Consider the following 21,904-nt stretch of genomic DNA (forward strand, 5'->3'; position numbering starts at 1 on the left):
TGTTTATGTTTGCGCGAATATGTTTAAGCATAGATATTTACTTGCCTTCAAGTGATATACTTCCCTGTGACGCTTCCCTGTTTTCAGCTAATGTTTCAATGGGGTAATAAAAAAGACCGCGCTACAAATGATTGGTGACTTGAGTTATCAGGTATGCAGTGAGTAGTACATATATACTACATATGTACGTATGTATGCATGTAGATTGGAACTTTTATATTTAGATGGCCATGTAAAACAAAATTCCTATAACAGATTTGCTTATGAGGCAATCAATAAATTACAGCATTCATTCATTAATAAAACCGCACAAACCATAAGCCCAACTTACACTTGCCCCGCCATGCCGCCGAAGAGCTGAGTGCTGATGACGGCTGAACTAGCTAGTGAGTCAGGTTTCATTGAGATATTTGCAGAGCCAACCGCTTGTAGCATTGAGGGTAAGATGTGACGACTGTGACAAATTGACAGCCGACCGAAGCGCAGATCAAATCGGCGGATAGACGACAAACTCAGAACCGACTGCCCTTGCGTCGCTTGGGCACAAAGTGAGACTGTGCGGCAGATACGCCACGCTCCAAGCTTCAGATAAGACAATCTACATAGAAGCTTGCTTATAGCTACGTCCGACATATAAATAGATTAAATCGAGCTGGCTAATGCATTCAGCGACTAGAATCGGTGTAAAGTGAATCAAAACGGCGCAAAGGAAGCCTTACAAAAATACAAAACGGTGTAAATTTTCATGAACAGTAAAAGTAACGCTTTAAATCACACACACGTTTAAAAAGTGCTTGTGTTAGAAAAAAAAAAAAAAAACAAAGAAATAAATAAAAATAAATAAATAAGGCTTAAACATAAAAGGAGATACCAACGAAAGTGAAACTCCACTAACGTCTGTGCGAAAGTGAAATCAGTGCATTCAAGCAGAAAAGGTTGCGGTACTCAACTCGATACAAAACAAGTTTGAAACAATGACTTCGACGCTTAGCAGTCTACTACAGACTTTAGGTCTCGGCTCCGCAACTAAAAAGCCAGTGGCAACAACAACGAATATGGGTTTGCACAAATCATTCCCACAGGAATCCAGCAATACCGGTCTGCCGCGCGGTCTACCCGAAATACCACTTGCCGCCGTCGCACAACACGATGACTACACCGACTGTTGGATTGTCATCTATGATCGCATTTACGATGTTACACAATTCCTGCGCGATCATCCCGGTGGTGAGGACATCATAATGGAACATGCCGGTCGTGATGCCACGCTGGCCTTTCACGGCACCGGACACTCAAGTTCGGCGATTGAGCTGATGGGCGAGTATCTGATTGGTGAATTGCCAGCCAAGGAGTGCATCTTCCGCAATGGCAATGCAAAAGTGCTGTCCATTGGAGTGCCACAGTGAAAATGCGCAGAGAGAGCGCAAAAGGGAGAGAAAGAGTAACGAAGAGAGAGAAAGAATAGAGATAGAAAAAGTTCGAAAAGAGGAGAATGTGCGTAAGTCAAACCTCTTAGGAATGAGGCAAAAAGCATGTCGCACCGCACTGTACCTATAGGCTTATGCTGTTGAGCTCTTATGTGGACTTATGCCACTATAGATTATCACTTCGCACCATCACATTTATACACACAGAGTACATACATACAAATTGTAAGAGTACGTGAATATTGCGAGCGCCGCTATTGCGTGTTTGCCCAACTGATATGTAATTAGCAAAGCGAAAGCTGAATTGCGCCCGAAAACTTATCAGTTAATGGAGTTGCCGTATTACGCATCAATAAAATTATATAATCTGAGAGGCACAGCAATTAAGACATTATGAGTAGAATTTGATAGATTGACTCTGGTGTTATCAAAATAAGCACTTACACATACACATACACACTTGCACATGTACGCTATGTACCCAGCTAGCAATTTCGATCGCAGGAAACTAGAGAGACGAGCGATTTTTTTTTTCTTATCTTTGCCGACTAATAGAATGGCAAACGTCGGCGAATCTTTAGTGAGAGTTTATCAGGAATTAGCAGACGATTTTTGTATGAGTGGTTAAACACGCGCAGAGAGTATTTATTTTACAAGGTGGCGTACGAGCAATGCTGCTGCAGTGACAGTCCTCGGCCGGGCATAAATTCGAATCGTTCCGGTAACGTAAAACCGACTGTCATGAGAACGCCTTCTTTCTTTTCATTTTGATTGATTGCAATAGTACTCTTAAAATTTATATACCTAAAAGACTACAAAATAAGTTTAAAGAATTGCATGCTTTTTTTGCTTATTTCTTCTTATTTAACACTCAAGCCTTTAAATTATTTTCCCACTTATTGACTTCTCTCCCAATGTCACCGCGTGATCTTGACTTACACTTCATTTTTTTGCAATAGAAATCAGTAAATAGTTTTTTAGTCGTTACTTGACCAAAAAATGAGGCGAAATTTAAAATAAAGAGCAGAGAAAGAGAAAAATCAGGTACTCCTGAAGCCACATACATTTCATTATTTAATCTCTGCAAAAAAGAGACGCGAACTCGTCACTCTCGTCCATATTGAGCGCCGTCGTGCTAGCTGGGTACACCAACTGATATTCGCTGAAATTAAAATTATAGAAATCAGCATTTCGATCTGCATAATTATGCTTCTGCGCTCACTTGAAGCGGAACATGGCATACCCACACAGAAGCATTGACATCATAATACATATATACAAACCTGCACATAAGAATGTAAATATATAAATTCAATTGATGATTGATGCACTTGATACCACTGATGCTTCGATGACTTGACAGCTTTCCGCTTCGGAAGTCCTCATTTCAAACTGCACTGTGTCATATATATATAGATTTCTTGCTCGAACTGAACGCTGTGTATATGTACTTACGTTTGCTACTTATTCATATTTTATTACTAGATTTAAATTAATGAAAAATGCCCAACCCAAATGTCAATATAAGTATGTATAAGTGATAATACAGTAGCATGTTTAGATTTCAAATTAATTGGGACTAGTGCATTTTAATTGGAACATATTTTTTGTAAAAATAAAATTCCAACGAATAAGTAAATATTATATATTTGTCCCTGAATTTAGAGCTGACCTTCATGTAGATATGAGCATATTTTTGAAAACTGAAAAAAAAAAAAATGCATGCTTATCAATTTGACAGTTTATATTATTGCACTTCCCTATCTGCAATGTAATCTAAGTATTTAGGATTAGTTAAGACATGTTTGCTTAGTCAAATTAGAACATAAAAAAACAGCTAAAATTAATACAAAAATATTTTGTAAGCCGTCCAATGATTTCTGCGATGTATCTTATTTTAAGAAAAACAAAATAAAGAGATTTAAAATATTTAAAAGCAACTGTGTACCTTTCCTTAATCATATCCTCTGACAGCGAACTTCCGTGATCCAGAATGGCAATTGCATTTTTGAAAGCCAAATTTTATATACGTGCATACCCAGGCGGCCGCCGAAGCCGAACGGGTTGGTGCGTGATTACCATTCGGAATTCACAGAGAAAACGTAGGTTCGAATCTCGGCGAAACACCAAAATAAAGACAAACATTTTTCTAATAGCGGTCGCCCCTCGACAGGCAATGGCAAACCTCCGAGTGTATTTCTGCCATGAAAAAACTCCTCATAACAAAAGAAATATCCGCCGTTCGGAGTCGGCTTGAAACCGTAGGTATCTCCATTTGTGGAACAACATCAAGAGGTACCAGGCCCGTGCGCAGAAAATTTCCGAGGGGGGGGTTTCAACTCAAGTTACGTAATCAATGAAAAAAGAAAAAAAAATTTTTTTAGAGTACAGAAATTTTATTGTCAAAAGTAGGTAATAATTAGCTACATTTAGGTATGTAATAAATGAACTCTTCGAGGTACTGAAAAAAACTCTTTCAAAATTATTTGCGGATCGATTTTGACATCGCGATGTACATTGAGTGAGGCTAAGCCGTTCAGGCGATCTTCAGACATTGTTGATCTCAAATACGTTTTCAGTCGTCGCAAAGTTGAGAAGGATCGTTCATTCGTCGCTGTTGTCACAGGCAAAATTGCCATCACGCGAAGCATCTGGTTAACATTTGGAAACGCATCTTCATTACAAATATCGAGTGCTTCAAGTGAGTTTTTTATTTCCTTTCCGGCAATGAGCTTCCGCCAAAGTTGTACTTCGTTAACCCAGATTTCACGGGAATCGTAGTGCAAAATTGAACAGTATGGTTGGAATAGTTGAGCGCAGGACTCTTCCTCGAAAATTTGCATTTTGTTGGGAAAAAGGCAAGCGAAATTTGATAAAATATTGCGGTGATGTAGATTGTTATGCGGAAATAATCTTCAGCTGAATCAATTTGTACGTTGGAACGTTGGGTCTGTTTCGACGCAATCCTTGGCTTTCGCAATTCAATTTCATATTGTTCGCTAATTTCGCTCACGCTTTTGAAAATTTGTCTAAACTCACCCTCAGCGTTTTCTCTTCTTTCCATCAAAATTTGTTTCGCTGCATCAGCCAATTTGATAGCATCTCCCAGATCTTGATTTTCTCCTTGAAGTACTCGACTCAGGGACAATGTGAGAGAATGCACCGAGCTCAAAATATGCATGGATATCTGGAAATTTGCGGTTTTTATAGCTGAAAGCAGTTGAAAAGCTCCAGACGAAGTCGTTTGGTCTTTCCAGGTAGTATAAATCACCTCAAGAGCGCGAATCACTACTGGTTGCAAATGAAGATATGTTGCGACGGACTCGTGCTGCTCTACCCATCTGGTTTTACAAAATTGTTTCAATTTCTTTACTCGAGATTCCGATAGATGTTCGTTTTTATTTATCGCACCCCGAAGGCCATTTTAGCGTTTCGGATAAATGAATAAGGAATGGATATTCTCTAGAACTCCCAGACAATTTTTGATTCCTGTTATATTGCACGCAGAGCTTACCACCAAATTCAGGCTATGAGCAGCACAATGAGAGTATGGGGGTTCTGAGAGGTACAACACAAATAGGAAGAGGAGTTCGGCCAAATGCCCAAAAAGGGTGTAAGTGTATATATATATAAATATGTAATTCCGATAGATATAAATACCCTATGATCAGAAAGTACCGGGATGTTTAAATAAAAGAAAACAGAGTTAAATTTCAAGCAAATTTATTTTATCTCCTTCAAAATATGACCCGTCTAAAACAACACACATGTGCCAACGTTTAACCCGATCCTCCATGCCGCCTTGTAGGCCGAAATCTCCTTCAACGAAGTATTAACTTCAACTGGGGAAACAAAAATAAGTCGCACGGGGCCATATCAGCTGAATACGGTGCTTGGTACTTGGTGTTTGGTCAAATAATTCAGCACAATTTGGGCTCGGTGCGATGGCACGTTATCATCATGCAAAGTCCAAGAATTGTTTGCCCACATTTCCGGCCATTTGTGACGTATAGCATCTCTCAAACGGTTCAAAGCGGATAAATAATATTCTTTATTGACTGTGTGGCCCGATAGAAGGTGCTCATGGTGCACTACGCCTTGGCAATAGAAGAATCGGTACTTTTTGATCATAGGGTATATGCAGTGATTAGCAATGAATCCATAAATAATCCACCCGTTTACATACCAAAAGGCAGATCACCTCAAAATTGGCAATCAGCTGTTTTTCTTCATAGAAACTGGTTTGGTTGAATATTTTAGTGTTTTTGGGTTGTTTAATTATTATTAACGAAGTGAAGAAACAGCAAAGAGAAGTAGTAATTATATTAGGTGCGCAATTTGCTGCTAGTAATAGACAGTTGGGGGAAATCCCTAAAGTACATCTATTGAGGTTGCAAACAATTATGGCAATACGTATGCGAAATTCGATGTTATTTATACATTTTTCAATAAGGAATAACGGACCAAACCATTTATGGACACACGTAAGCAACTGAAAGTACATATATCAGGTTTTTTTTATTAGAGAACATAATAACCAAAGTGTATCCATGCATTGTAGGCGAGGCACGACAAGTTCTGGGAGCTTGACATTCCTTCCAGCACTTTCCAGCTCTTTTCTTTGCCGACATATATTTCGATTATAAATTATTTTATTTTATTTACTACTTCTTATTAAGTTCTCGCTGTTTTTTGATGAAAATACATGCATCTTTATTCTGAAAAAATGGTTACAAGTGAACCATTGAAAGTATTGCCCAACGCTGACTACTACTTTTTCCCATCTTTCGGGTAGGTCTCGTATACCGCCGCGGTAAATCGATCGGAACAGGTGATAATCGGACGTCGCAATATCTGAAGAATATGGCGGGTGGGGAAGGATTTCTCCGTATCAGCGTCTCCAGGTAGGTTTTAACGGGCTTGGCCGAGCGTTGTCATGCTGCAGAAACACTTTTTCATGCCTCTCCGCGTATTGCGGCCGCTTCTCGCACAGTGCTCGGCTCAATCGCATCAATTGAAGTCGATACCAATCCCCAGTGATGGTTTCGCTTGGTTTTAACAGTTCATAATAAATAAGACCAACTTGGTCCCACCAAATACATAGCATAACCTTCGCCGAGGCGACGACGTAGAAGCATGACCGGGCAGTCCCCATGACTTTCTTTTCTTTGGATTGCTGTAATGAATCCATTTTTCATCACCGGTCACGATGTGATGAAGAAAACCCTTCCGACATTCAACATCCCTTGGTTTTAACTCATCAGGATCCCAAGTCTCCTGTTTCTGAATCATTTCCAAAGCATGCAATCGCTTGGAAATGGATTGGCGAGTAACTCCTAATATTGAGTGCGTTTGATATGGATCCTCAGTGAGCAATGCCTCCCATTTAGCGTCTTTGAAGGTTTTTGGCCTTCCTTCACGCGGACGGTCGTCAACATTAAAATCATCGTCTTTGAAGCGACGGAACCAATCTCGGCACGTTGTTTCACTTAGAGCAGCATCTCCATAAACTTTTAGTAGCTCTCGATGCGCTTCAGCGTCGTTTTTTTCGAACGAAAGAGGAAAATCAACACTTCCCGCCAATAACGATTATTCGGCACAAAACCAGACATTTTCACAAAACCAAAAGTATATGATACCAAAAGAAAATCACTAATGTGTCGAAGCAGTTTGTTGACCATAAGGCTAAGCTTGATTTATGACGTTTAGGTTATATTAGAACCGACTAGTAGTGTAGGGTTTGAATCGATTCTAGAGTGGTTAATTTAGCGCCACCTGGTACATATACCGTAGTAAAGAAGTTATAAGTGCAAACATCAAGCTTGAAATATTCATTTCTAAAGCAATATCACACAAGAAAAATGGAACTCAGATTTTATTTACATGCAAAAAAAATTAAAATACCCCAGATATGATGAAACTCCAATCCGAACTAGATTAATTATATTATTGGTGCTTGAGAACACATTTTCCATTAATTATTAAAAAATGCGAACTTTTTTTTAAATCAAGATGTTTATTAAAAATTCAGTACAGCTTCTTTGGAAGTAACTTGCAGTCGCTTCAAGAGTTTAAATATCTTGACGCTATATATTTATAATTACATTTTCGTTCATCAGTCATATTAATACAGTCCAATCGTGATAGTCCGACACATACGGGACCGACTCGTTGTCGGATTATCAAATATTCCGGACTACCGAAGGTTCCACTCCGTAAATCCCACTTAGGTAAAGAGGTGTTTCACCACGCTCGTATCGCTGAATTATAGCCCATTTATCATTCAGCGTAAGTGTTGTATGTTTACGTTTGTTTGACGCCGATGCCATCATTAAGTAAAACCAAATCAGAAAATAACGACACGAAAAGACAGAAAAAAATCACATCAACACCGTCAGAAATCGCGAGAGAACTGGCGTCGTTCAAATTTAATGACAAATACGTTGTGACTGGGAAACAAAACACAATCCCCCTCTGCTGCTCTGATACGACTGACCAAAATAAAATAATGCCAATTGCATCCATAGACGGTATGAGGTTGTCGGATTACCGAACGTGTCGGATTAAGAAATGTCGGACTATCACGATTGTACTGTATTGTCATTTCAAAGGCATATACTAGACTTGGTTAGGTGCGGCGTAAAATCACTGAATTTGCCGTTCCGTAAACCAAATAAGTGCTTAATACCTCTTCTGTTCGCTCGCATCTGAAGTATGCTGCAATAATCTGGTGCCCATGCCAACAGTTCCCCACGGGGTAGGATAGAGGGCGTGCAGAAGGTGTTTCTACATAAAATTTTCTTCACATTCATTGGGTTTCTCGGATCCCATACCTTCGTATAGTGGATGTTTAGCGCTGCTCAATTCGAAATCGCTCCTTAACATTTATTTTTTGCATTATCCAAAGAGTTCATCACTGTCAGCCACTTTTGGAAGAAGAATAAATTCTAATTTTCCGCGGAGAGATCTTCTTGCTCCGTTGCCTTTACATGCAGATAATGCTAGAACGAATTACACCCGAAATGTATGTACCTATAGGAAGGGCTATTTGCGAGTTTAACCAAATCTCAACAGCTATCGATCTTGATTTTTCTTTGCCTAAAACAATTTTTATGATATTTTGAATACGATGCTCTAGTGGTCTGTAAGAAATAATTGTTTAATGGACTAAACATGAAAATAAATAAATAATGAGCGTGCAGAGTCCTCTTGCCAAATCCCCGAGAATGTAGAAGCCGAAGTCTCTCACAATTTTGCTTCGGATGGCCAAACCATGTAATCAAACATCCTTTATTCTTAGAGACTTTGTATTTTGAGGCCAGAAGCCAAGATAAAAGTGTAAAATTAGCATCACTACTCTTAGAAAGCTTCACCTCATAACATAGCAGGCGCCTCCGTTTCGCTAAGTGTTAGCAAGTGGGAAAGAGCTGCTGAAAATTACATTTGTTTGGAAGCACTAATGAGTATTAGTATGATCGCATTCAGAGAGGTAAACATTTGTTGCTTCAACTCTTTACTTGTGATGCTTCTACTCTGTCAACACGCCTTGTGTTCTTGTACTTCTCAATGTTGTTGTTGACTGTAGACTAAAAACTGAGCAAATGCAAGTAACGGAGGTGCCGTATGTGAGCGCGATGGACAACGTCTTCATGTATGAATGCAGTCTCCCTGTATGAATGCAGTCCAACAAAAGTATCCGTTTATGAACGCAGCCTAGTAAAACTCTCTTGAAATAGAGTTAGTAGCAAAGAAAGTAATGAGTTATACCAGTGTTATGAGCTACAGCCACATTCGCTAGTGGCAAATATTGCTCAAAATCTTTGTTTTTGCTTTCATATGCAAATTTTACGTCAAGTCAGCAGAGCCCAGAAATAGCGAGCAGAGAAATGACGAATCGATGGCGCCTTCCCTCTGCTTGAAATACTTAATCCTGAGTTAAAGTATGTAATATAAGTTCAAGGTCATTGTACTCTTATCTCTGGTTAACACTTTTTAAATACTTATTTTTTATAGAAATTACAATATATTGAAAAATCCCGCCTAACATGGCGCAGTAAGACGCGAAGTCAGCTTACAAAAAAAAAAAACATTTTCCCAATATTTAAATCTTCTTATCTCTTATGATTTATTGCTTTTCTCGCATATACTACTTATAAATAATTATTGCAATATATTTACCGCTTTTAATACAACGTAAATACAGTGCTTTTGAATATTCAATTACCATTTTTTTTTTTTAATTTTAATAATTATTAAAAAAATATGTAAAAAATTAAAATGCTTAAAACTTGAAAAATATCACTTAACAATTTTGTTTTTTGGCATAGATGTAATGACTAGCACAATAGATTGCTACCGGTTTATATTTTATAAAAAAAACTATTTTTATTTAGAATTGATTCTCGTTGAACGCGAATAAAATAAAAATTTGTAGTTAGTCATTTCTAATCAATTCTAATCTCGTTTTACGCACAAGTGGCTTCGAATAAATTTTTGGCACTCTCTCTCTCTCTCTCTCGCTCTGATCGCTGCTCTAAGCTGTGTTATCTCTTGCACTCTCTTCTTGATTAATTGCTTCGTTTAAAAAGTTGGTTTAGCTGCTGCTCGGTGGCTCGTTGTGTGGTCCCTGTAAGAGCGCCTGCAGCTTCGCTGCGGCCGGAAATGAGCCCAGATCTAATGGCGCTGCGCCACTTGTGCTCTGAATGTAAGCTAAGAGTCTGCAAAAGAAAAATTAATACAGTTATGAAAAAATCAGCATTTGCGTAGAGCCGTAATCAAAATATGTGCTTACATACATCCATAAAGGGTTTTTCAATAGCAATGTAATTATTTTATACTATGTTTAAATTCAAACGTATCACCATATTTTATTATGATCTGGTGGCATCCTAACATCATCCAAAGTTTATTTTCAAAATGACCACATTAGATGCAAAACAACAGGATACAAAGTTCCGCACAACAATTCATGTGAAGCTGTAGGAATGAGGCAGAGGCAGAGGTAGAATCCATGCAGCATTTATTAATCGTTTGACTTATATGTACTTCGAATGATGCGTTTCAGATTTCTGGTGAACAATTTCTTCGAAGATCTATGAAGGTCAGACACAACTTCCTTGGAGGAAACTGAGTGGGTTCACCAAAATATCGGTACAAGTTTAAGGAAATCTTCTCTTGGGCATAGAAATGGGCCTCAGTGGCCATCAATTGAGTTTTTGGGTAAAGAATAACCAGTTTTAACTATTCTAAGCTACCAGGAAAATTCCGAGTCTTTGATGGCAAATTTATATCATTTAAGATTAGCTTTAAATTGTCAAGCCAGACAGACTATTTACATAGATAGAGTCCAAGTCTCCGGTCTTTAGTAGATAGACTCCAAGCATTATATGCACTAAAGAATCTTTATGTACCCGTGAGGTAAGCGGCCGAAGTATCGAAATAGCTCAGCCGTATTTGACTAAATTGAAAATCAGTCAATTTAACGCCGCTCAGAGGGATTTGAAGTCTCTCAAACCATATTGTGGCAGGTTAAGGTTTGGGTTAGGCAGGTTGCTTGTCTAAGGCAAGATATTCGGTGGCCCTATATTCTAACAAAACCAAACTAACTTAAGAAGAGAAGTCCTTTGAACATTTTGGGCGGCGAACTATATCTGAATGGGCTGTGTTCTTAAATTTCTGGCTCAATATCAATAGCAGCTTCCTTGTCACACCTGCATCTACTTTAGGAGACTTCACTTCATCCAAGAAAGTGACCGTGTGGGAGTTTTATGCGGGGCATGTGGTTTGATCACGATTTTCTTTGATGAAAATGGAGTTTGCTATTGTACCAGATTGGAAGACTAATTGTGACCCAAATTAGATGAACTTGGCATCCGTAATATGTGGTTCCAACAAGATGTTGTCACATGCCACACAGCTGAAAGGAGGGTTTGGTAAACAGATAATGCCGAAAAATTATACTGTCGGATGCCCACTGCGATTTAACCCCTTTCCGATTTCTTTTTGTGGGGTTATTATACACCGCAGACTTAGGCCAACAAGCCAAGAATGTAAGAGGGGCGCAGAAACAATATCAAATACAAAATTACCAATACTATTACGATATAAAAATTGATCCCTGAAAATCTGTTCAGGATGGTGATATCAGTTAAATCAAATTCTATACTAAAATGTAGCAGGAATTTTATATCCCCCCGGGCATAAAACGACAAAGTATAGGCTATTTTGTTTCTAATAGCGGCCACTCCTCGGTAGGCAATGTACAAATCCTCGTGTCATACTTGTCCGTATTTCTGCCATGAAAAAGTTCCTCATAAACAAAAACCATCTGGCATTCGTAGACGGCAGAAAACTGTGGGACCCTCCATACATAAGAAAAAAAGGAGGAGGAGCTCGGCCCCAAAAATGGGTGTATGCCATTCCGTGTTCCATTTAAATAAAAATTTGTTGTCCTTATTGAAATCCCCTTTATATGTATGCATATTATATAGCATAGGAGCAAATGTAACACCCCACTCACCGTCTCAACTCATCCAAGGCATTCTGTTGCATTAGTATATAATTTTTAGCTAACAATAATGTGGCGATCTTTGAGAGCTTCCGCACGGAAGGTGAGTGCGCATAGGGAATTACGCTGCGTAGCTCGTCCAATGCATCGTTCAAATCGTGCATGCGTCGACGCTCCCTACGATTATTTTTAATAAATATAATTTTTTTTATATTAAAATTTAGTAATAAACAAGCATTAAACAAACCTCGCATTAATATTCAGGCGCACCGTCTTCGCTTGTCGATTTTTCTGCTTGCCGCCACCAGCTCCACCGTTTGAGCCATTACCAGCTGCCACAGTTGTTGTGCCGCCCGCTATTGATTGCGGTGGTGATTTACGCCCAAGTCCCATACCTCCACCACCGCCCCCGGCAAGTGCGCTTGGGCTGGGCTTATTTTCATCTGTCGGCATCGTTCCTTGCTGTGACATACCAAGTCCCTGTGCATAAAAGCCGCCAAGTCCTACAGCGCCAAGCGGTGTTCGTCGGCCGGGTACGCTTTGTGGTGGACTGGATGTTGGTCCGGGATGGCCGGACATTAGGTTGGGTGTTGGCGGTATTGGCAGGTGTGCATGACCGGGTAGAGCGAAGCCAAAAGGGAGATTTGGATGATCCATTGTGGATGGTCTTTATTCTAGTTGAGCTAATTGAGATCTGAAATAAGCAACAGTAAAATAAATTTACAATATTTTCAGTTAGTCAAAGAGAAGAAGAAAATCCATCGTCGTATGGGATATAGAGCTTTTTAATATAGGTACGGGCTATATTAATACTAACGGAAAGCATTAGATTATAATATTTTTCATAATGGTCAAAAATCATAGATGAAGGTAAGCTTTAAACATTTAAAAACCGATTCTAATGAAAAAGGAGTAGTTCAAGCCCTTGGATCGCTGACCGAATCATCGAATCGGGGAAAGCCTGATCCCATTTTTGGGCGCATCGGAATACCTCGCTATTAAGTTTATATGGCGTTTCAGGAGAGTAAATGGCAAATGAAATGCATGGGCAGATGACTCATGAGGAGGTTTCTCTGTGCAAAAAGAGAGTCTAAGTCCACTTGGATAACTGTGGTCTGATCAACAGAAAGTTATGCGAAATATCAACTAAGAAAGCGCTGAAAAAAGGCACTATTGAAGGCACTTGCGTGAAATTCTAAGGTTCACAAGGCCGCAACAATCGATGGCAACGGGTACCTTAGTCGCACATTGTATTTTAAGTATTTATGCGAAGAGACTCAAAATAATTTCAAGTCTCCTTTGCGGCAGTTGTTTGCCGTATGAAGTTGAAACATCTAAGCACTTACGATCCCTTTGTCAGAAATATTATTAAATCTTAATGCTCCTATTACACTACTGAAGCGCTGAAGCTCTAAGTAAGCATATCGGCCCAAAATTTCAAACACTCAGAAGTGGAGACGTACAATATATGTACAAATGTATGTATTATTTGCATGTCTTAAAATAATAACTTTTGCGCAAGTTATTCCTTTACTTTTTAACTTCCTTTATAAATATTTAATTACAAAGCGGAAGTTATTTACTATACCTTACTAGCACTTGACTGCATAAATATTTGTTTTTAACTCTAATAGCATCAGCCAACTGTCAGCATTTTCTTACTGTTAGAGAACAACCCTGTTGCCCTGCTTGCTTGAGCTGTTAGTGTTGCCGCTTTTCGGCATTTTGGACTTTTTCGCGTGGTAAATGCTAGTGATGAAGGACAAGTTCAAGATAAATTTTTTCATAATCGTTGCGTGTGAAATGGTGCTGCCGAAGTGCCGAAGAAATTTATATATTATAAGGCAACGCTGTCACTTTTCCAAGTTTCCAGAAACTTGGTCCTAGATACTTAAGTATGTTACAATTTAAGTAATTTCTTATTAACTTAGTTTTATGACGGGATGTTCCAAACTTAATGGTTTTAAAAAAATTTGATTGACAAGCAAGAAGAAGAAACAGATATTCCACAAATTAATTGGATACATGTGATGTCAAATACACAGCGAATCTGTTAAAGTCGCTGAGAGCGAAATAACGGCACCACGATCGGCGCCCCTTATTTATTCTCTCCATCGTGAGGATTGGCCATTCGAAGCAAAATGTGAGAGTAACTTCGGCTGCCACAACAACCAGTACTCGACAATAAAATTCTGTTCGCTCATTTCACGCGTACTCACACACTCCTTCAATCAACATAATCTCAGTTTATTCCTAAACAAACCTTGACCTCACTTACGTCAGCCAATCAGCTAATCGCTTCAAAATCGCTGAGAGTTGGTTAACGGTCTGATGTTGGCAACGCCTCTTCATGCAATATATCATGTCTATACATAATACTGCAGATTTTGAAACTAACTACCTGTAGACAATTAGACAGACAGAGTTTAGCTTTTTCAGAGACCAAGTTTGCTCTCCGTCACGTTATTGAAAGCAATTCATTTATATTTGCCCCTGTTCCTCATTGTTTCAAGTTCAAGTGCATGCGATTTTAACACCCACTTGTGTCATCTAGCCAATTCATATGTGGAATATAAGCCGAATTGAATCATGAAAAGGATTTTTAGAAATATTTGGACGAGAGTAATATTTTTAAGAAAAAAATTAGCTTACAGTGCCTGACAAAAGTATTCGGAAATCTATTTTTTCTAATAGAAAATCCAAAAAAGATTATTTTATTTCGGATTCACATTCAAAAATTCCTTTTTTAATACTTATAGACACTTAGCTTTCTCTTGAAAGAAAGAAAAACAAATATGAGTGTAAAGAAAAGAAAAAAATATGAGTGAAAGCCGCTGTAAACATGAACTGGCTTGAATTCGCATCACATAAGTATTCGGAATTTTAAATCATAATAAGCTTTGCAAGGGCACCATTATCCACACAAAAGCGTGTCGCTGTCGGCAGAATTTAACATTCACTCTGTTAGTAAAATTTGGGTTGGGTACGTAATGCTGTATGATACAATATTCTATTTACAAAATGCTGTATACGAAATTCTGTATTTCAAAATTCTGTAAAAAATATTCTGTATTGCCGAAATGCTGTATTGACGAAATTCTGTATTGCCGAAATTTTGTATTGACGAAATGTTGTAAGTAAATGATAAGAAATTCAACAAATTTTATAAAAAAAGCGCGCACTTTTTTTCTTCAGTTTCGATAGAATCCACCGTATTTTTGCGTAGAACTGCTTTTCGCGTGGGCGGCTTTCGGCCGCGCTTCAAAAAAATAACCCTCATCAGTCCGACTCCGGCTACGCAATCCACCGTATTTTTGCGTAGAACTCCTTTTCGCGTGGGCGGCCTTCGGCTGCGCTTCAAAAAAAATAACCCTCATCAGTCCAACTCCGGCTACGCAATCCACCGTATTTTTGCGTAGAACTCCTTATTTCGTTGACTTTTGTCAACACAAAATTTTTTCAATACAGAATTTTGTTAATACAGAATTTCGTCAGTACAGAATTTCATCAGTACAGAATTTCGTCAATACACAATTTTGTAAATACAGAATTCTGTAAATACAGAATTTTGTCACTGCAGAATTTTGTTACGTTAATTTACAGTATTTCGTACGAAAAGAATTTTGATATACAGCATTTTGTAGGGATCCCGTAAAATTTGATGGTTTCGGTAGTTTTCAGTTAATGTGTAATAAGAACGCGAAATTGTTTAAAATATGGATAGAAAGTCAAAATAAACTAATTTAACGGAAAGAAAAATAATAATATATCTAATTTGCGAAGTGAAGGAAAAATATTAAAAGAGATATTAAGTTCCACAAAAATAAGCACTTTAACCATCCACAGTATTTTGCAGAACAATTCGTTAAACTTAGGACAGCAATCAAGAAGGCCTGAAAAATTTAAGTCTCACGATAAGGCCGTTATAATTAATATATAAATAATTTACTTAGAAATTTTCTTCACCTATTAGTGAAATTTCTGTCAAATCCAATATATATTCGAGACGGTCGCATTTGAACAAGCAAACAGATTGTTCATTATACTGCCTACATCATTCAGAATTATTATTATTTTTGCTAATGTTTTCCATGTATAGGCAGGACAGCTCTCGAGTTTTATTATAGTTTTGATTTTATATAGACGATAGGTATGATAGTAGAAAGCCTCGCTATTAAGAATCCTTTTTAAATTAGTATAAGACAAACCAAAAATGGGGGGAACTTCTTATGCTGACTATTTTTATTTTTATTTTTTTTTTCGAATGTGGAGTCGAAAGCAAAATGGGCATATGATAATTCAAACGAGAGGTAACTAAATACGAGTATACTTTTTGACGAAAATGTAATAGCATTATATTTGATTGAGAAAATTTTCGAACAAATCGTTTAAGCAGAAGCAACTCAAATTTAAAACAAAAAAAAATGTACTGGCTTTTGGGTCAACATTCCCAAGTCAGACTTGAAATCAAAGCGCGCCTATACAAAACTATATTAAAGCCAGTCTGCACTTATACTATTCAACTTTGGGGTACAGCAAGTCGCTCGAATATGTAGATTTTACAAATATAGCAATCGGAAAGCCTTCGCTCTATTGTAAAGGCGGCTTGGTTCATTACTAATGCCGAAATTCAAAAAGATCTTAGAGAACCTTTTACTAAAGATGAAATACGAGAATTAAATATATATATATATTATATTTTAAAAATCGCTCATTGCTCTGTGAAAATCGTATTCTAGGGATCAAAATAAGAGAATACGAAAAATCCCACTTTGACCCATTTAGAGTGCTCCAATCGAGTCCAAATGTACGACCGACCCCCACTAACTTTTGACGGCCGATCCACCCGTGCCAGTGGCATACCCCCTGGAACTCCCCTGGGGGGTTCCCCATACAATCATTTCAAAATATCACCATTTTTGGTCTTTACATGAGAAAAGAAACTAAAAAGTTCGACCCAAATTGGGGGACATCAGAATTCGTTTTAGAGGTATGGTTCCTTCGGCAAAGTTTCTTATTTTGATCCCTAGAATATGATTTTCACAGAGCAATGGGCGATTGTTTTGCCTCCTTAACCAATGGAAGACGAAAAGATGTCATATTTTAGATCTCCCAGATAGAGTTTAAATCTGTTTTTTCTGTCTGTTAATTCTGTTTTACTCTTCATATCATTTAAAGTACCTACATTTTTTTTCATATTTTCAATATACAGGCAATTCATTTAAATTTGGATTCATAAATAGCCCCAGGCGACGTAGAATGGAAGTAATAAGTAGGACGACAGATGGCGGGTTAAGAAAGCGGTTTTTATTGGTATAAGAGAAAACGAAAAATAAGGTTCGATAGACCTTTTTATGCTAATTATTTTTATTTATTTTTTAATTGCAATCGAAAGGAAAATGAGCATTTGGTTATTCAAATAAAAGGTATTTAAATATACTTTTTAATAAAATTATATCTGCATTAGGTCGACCAGGACAATTTTCGAAAGAAGTCGTTAAAGAATGTTTTTAAAATATTCAGTTACACTCCCCACATCATTTGAAGTATGTAAATTGTTTTTTCCCCAATATCTGCAATGTTCAGGCGAGACAGTTCTACAATTGTATTATAATTTTTATTTTCTGCAAATGATAATTAATATAGTCGAAAGCCTGATTATTTAAAAGGCGATTTTTATTGGCGTAAGAGGAAACCAAAAAGGAGATTCGACAGCTGTTTTTATGTTGATTATTTTATTGTAATTTTTTTTTTTTTGCAGGTAATTCAAATGAAAGATAATTGAATATACTTCTGAATGAAATTATATTTACATTAGATTAATTAGACAAATTGGCGGCCGCCGTAACCGAATGGGTTGGTGCGTGATTACCATTCGGAATTCACAGGGAGAACGTCGGATCGAATCTTGGTGAAACACCAAAATGAACAAAAAGTTTTTTTTTTAATAGCGGTCAGACCTCAGCAAGCAATGGCAAATCTCCGAGTGTATTTCTGCCATGAAAAAGCTCCTCATAAAAATATTTGCCGTTTGGAGTCGGCTTGAAACTGTAGGTCCCTCCATTTGTGGAACAACATCAAGACACACACCACAAATAGTAGGAGGAGCTCGGCCAAACACCTAGTAAGGGAGTACGCGCCAATTATAAAGATGTATAATGTATATAATTAGGCAAATTTTCGGAAGAAAATCGTTTTGTTGAAGATATATTTTATACAACTTTTTTTTTTAATTTTGTTTTCTGAGCTGACAACCGTACGAAATATTTACATTAAAAGAATTTTTTTCTAAAATTACTTATTTATACATTATTCCTAAAATGTGTATACTTAATATTTGACCTTCGATTACTATACCACTGTTAAATAGCACAAAAATAAAATTTTATATCATTATAATCAGCGTAAAAAGTTCTATCGAATACTATTTTTATTGTTGTTGTTTTGCTTACATCAAAATGGTGCATAGGCTTTACTTGTTTCTTTTGATTGCTCTGTAATTTTTAACATTTTGATAGCAAAAATAGTGAAATGGCAACTCTGTAAGTAACCCCTTTTTTCATTGAGAAACTATCCTCACTTTCTTTCTAACTTGTGTGCGCGCCACCTAACGGTAAATAGCACAAGCAATAGAGGTTTAAATAAGTGACCCACAGGTGACGCGCCAATAGTGTTTAATTGTTTATGTTGTTTAACACCCCACATACATATGCACGCATATAGCAAAAATCAACACAAGAATAAATTCTACTATATATTAACCAATAACATTTCCTCACTGTATTCATTTGTATAAATTTGTATTAATGTGCATATCTTTTAGAAATAAATTATTATTTTCAATGCCATTCGCTTGTCCTTTTTGACGTTATTTATCATATCAGATTATCATTAACTAACTCTTCTATTTTCATGTTTCTGGTGTCAGTCAATTTTTTTCTACACTTACACTTTTTGTGTAATCCGATTTTGTTAATATTTTTTTTATTTTTATTTTTATTTTATTTTATTTTTTTTTTGTTTACTTGTTTTTATTTTATATTTTTATTACGATGGAACGAGAAAACACTTTGAAACTAATACCGCCACGAAAACAACTGATGACGACACCGTTGTCGAATTATAACGACATGACGACTAGGGAAATGGCTGCAGTAGCATCATTGCGAGCAGCATCTATAACAACAAAAACAACATCAGTAGCATCACACAATTCTGCTAACGACAACGATAAATCGCCGCCGCTTTGTGGTATTCAAAATCCAGATTTTCGTCCTTTCAGTACACTTTGCTTGGTTCACGTTATGCGTCCAGAGCATTAATCGTGCTGCAGAAATTTCATAAATGTCCTAAATGTTCAACGTCGCTAAATGTTCAACGTCGCTAAATGTTTTGCGGTAATGGTGTTAATGCGCGCTGCTGCTGGTTATGATGCCAATGGAAGTGGTGGTGGTCGCGGTGATGGTGGTGGATGTTTCACTGTGCTTAATGGTGGTTGCGGTGCGACCTATACACATAATGCCAAAAAGCATCAACACATTCACACACACGCACATACACCTACAAAGAGAGAGCACTGCAGCAATAAGAGAAGAATAGTAGCGGTCGTATTGTAAATTTCCTTGTCGTCTGGTGTTGCTGTTTTCGCTTTTTTATATGGAGTTTTTTTCGTTTTTGTTTTATCAGAATTTCGATTTTACTCCATGTAGTTTTAGTACGCGTTCAAATGTTTTCATAATTCGTTGGTGCGCGGCGCACATGCTGCAGGACGATTACAATTGTCGCAACTGCTGCTGAATCTAATCGCTGCTTTGGGCCACTGTGTCCTGATTTCGTAGCAGCTGGGAGTATTATTACAGTGCTTCAAAATGGGCAAAAGTTCAAATACTTTTTTGCTAATATTTTGTTACAAAAGTTTTTGTTTCTTTATGATAATTTTTGAAGTGAAACTTCTTAGGCATCGACGGCCGAGCGAGAATGGAGAGTAAAATTTAAAGGGCATGCAACGTTTTGGGCATTTTCGTTCCGCGAGAGAGAAAAAAGATGTAACGTAGAGGAAAAGGAGGGAGAGAGCTATATCTTATATATTATATATCTTAGATACACTTCAGGCTATTTTTCCTAAGTTTTTCCTTGTGGTTACTAATATATATCATAAATAACACTGCCTACTTTTTGGCACTTGTTTGGTGGTGTAAACTTGTAGGAAATATATTTTTGGTGCCTACGTTATATTTCCTTGGTGCTTACTGTTTGGGGGGTTTTTTGGTTCCAATTTTTTTGGCATTTTCTTTCGGTGCCTACTTTTTGGCGCTTATTTCTGTTTCCTGGCTAGGGCTTGTGAGTACTATAAAGTGCTATCCTTCCCGGCGTCGGATTTATTGGTATTGCCTTGCGGTAATTTGCGCCGTTGCTGCGGTCCTGGAATCGCTGCGCTTGTGCGGGTGATAAGCACTCGGAGTAGTGCGCGTTGTTGCCACGGCCGTTATTGTAAACTTTGTCTATTTGTATTCTCTGCAAATGTTTTGAATTTATTTAGATATATATTCTTTCTCTCTCTCTCCCTCATTCTCTCTCGGGTGTCTCCCTCTTTCTTTGTCTGTCTTGAAAGTATCACTTCTGTTATCTGTACTACGCTACACGCACTTTTTTTTTAAATAGTGGGGAAACGCTAGCACAAAAGCAGTATCCTCAGTTTAAATTTTTATTCGACTCAACCTCAACATATTAAGAGCCTTAAGCCCCTCTTCGATGAGAAAAGGCAGCTTTCATATTTTTCTAAATTTTTATTGCGAAATATTTAAAATTGAGACAGTAGCATTAATTTCCTCGGGCGTCTCGAAGTTGAAGTTAAAATGTCGATTTCGCGTGCACATATGTAACTCGTAACAGAATTAGCTAGCTGGTATTTTTCTAAATATCCAGAGAGACTTTTTTTCAATTTTTCATAGCACTTCCATAGGCTTCCAAACAAAAATTCAATTTTAAATAATTGTTCCTTAAAAAAACTGTTCTAGCGATGCCTGGCGTAATAGGTGTAGAAGTAGTAGTTTGAATTATATCGTATGCGTATAAAAAAACAGTCACAGAAAAACACTTTAAAGTGAAAAGGGAGGTCAATAAATTGCTAGGGGTCAAATTAAGTTCTTATATACATTTGTGACCAACGTTGATCAATTCGTCTAATGCATCAACCTGAGCTAAATATCGTTGGATTAAATGTTCATTTGTTCTCTGATGACGTGTCAGAAAGTCGCAATTATGAGTTGGGACAATTTGACTTTTCATTTTGGTGTATATTTCTATTGAATATGGGAATAAGTTTACGCCCTCATAAAAGAGTTGTCACTGCTGATACTATTGTTCGCTCTAGTAATATACTTTTATCTGACGTCAAAAATTTCTACGTTCGTCCCGAAAAACTGCATTTGCGGGAAGTCTTGCTTCATTATTATCTTTTAAAGAAAAGTGTAGCTGAAACGTGTCGTATATTGATGATTTTTTCCGCTAATCACGCTCATCAAATACAACTTCTAAAGAGTGGTCTCGATGCTTCCAAAGTGGCAATTTCGACGTGAGTGATAAAGATCGCGAATGGGCACCGAAAGTTCGAATATACTCAACGACAACAATTATTGGATGAAACCCTTGAGGATATGTCTAAAGAGTTGGATGTTGACAGATCAACCATCGGTAACTTTACGCACGCAATGGAAATGGTCCAGAAAGCAGGTAACTGGGTGCCACATCAATTGATGGAGAGGGATATCGAGAGACGTTTGGTGGCGTGTGAGATGCTTCTTGAACGGCAGAAAAGAAAAAGTTTTCTGCATCGCATTGCCACTGGCGATTACAAATGGTTAACCTAAGCGTAGAAAATGTTGGATCCTGCCAAGTAAACCAGGTCCATCGACATCAGACGATCAGAAGGGTATCATCTATTATGAATTCCTTAAACCATCTGAAACCA

General features: G+C 37.5%; 3 protein-coding genes across 3 annotated transcripts in view; 2 read left to right on the forward strand and 1 right to left on the reverse strand.

The window, feature by feature from the left end:
* Positions 1 to 639: 639 nt before the first annotated feature.
* On the forward strand, positions 640 to 3,338 carry LOC128864480 (cytochrome b5). The gene has a single exon (XM_054104159.1). It carries the CDS (start codon positions 975 to 977, stop codon positions 1,404 to 1,406), a length of 432 nt encoding a protein of 143 aa, XP_053960134.1. The 5' UTR covers positions 640 to 974; the 3' UTR covers positions 1,407 to 3,338.
* A 6,210-nt stretch (positions 3,339 to 9,548) lies between these two features.
* On the reverse strand, positions 9,549 to 12,622 carry LOC128863770 (class E basic helix-loop-helix protein 22). Its single transcript, XM_054103107.1, has 3 exons — positions 12,182 to 12,622; positions 11,947 to 12,111; positions 9,549 to 10,144 (listed from the first exon to the last, which is right to left on the reverse strand). Exons 1-3 carry the CDS (start codon positions 12,589 to 12,591, stop codon positions 10,021 to 10,023), a joined length of 699 nt encoding a protein of 232 aa, XP_053959082.1. The 5' UTR covers positions 12,592 to 12,622; the 3' UTR covers positions 9,549 to 10,020.
* A 6,712-nt stretch (positions 12,623 to 19,334) lies between these two features.
* The window catches only part of LOC128864823 (piggyBac transposable element-derived protein 3-like), a 48,641-nt gene continuing 46,071 nt past the window's right edge, over positions 19,335 to 21,904 (forward strand). The window contains exon 1 of the mRNA XM_054104580.1: positions 19,335 to 19,434. Within this exon, the coding sequence (XP_053960555.1) occupies positions 19,335 to 19,434 (100 nt within the window). The remainder of the gene's footprint in view (positions 19,435 to 21,904) is intronic.

The sequence above is a fragment of the Anastrepha ludens genome, chromosome 5, assembly GCF_028408465.1.
Source record: "Anastrepha ludens isolate Willacy chromosome 5, idAnaLude1.1, whole genome shotgun sequence".
In the NCBI taxonomy this organism is placed as follows: domain Eukaryota; kingdom Metazoa; phylum Arthropoda; class Insecta; order Diptera; family Tephritidae; genus Anastrepha; species Anastrepha ludens.

Bases quoted from the DNA above. Each gene is read 5' to 3' on its own strand.
- LOC128863770 (XM_054103107.1), bottom strand. From the start codon at position 12,591: ATGGATCATCCAAATCTCCCTTTTGGCTTCGCTCTACCCGGTCATGCA. The intron at 12,112-12,181 runs GTTTGTTTAATG...AAATAATCGTAG, and splicing joins CGCCTGAATATTAATGCGAG to GGAGCGTCGACGCATGCACG. The intron at 10,145-11,946 runs GTGAGTGGGGTG...TTTCTTTTGCAG, and splicing joins GCCTTGGATGAGTTGAGACG to ACTCTTAGCTTACATTCAGA.
- LOC128864480 (XM_054104159.1), top strand. From the start codon at position 975: ATGACTTCGACGCTTAGCAGTCTACTACAGACTTTAGGTCTCGGCTCC.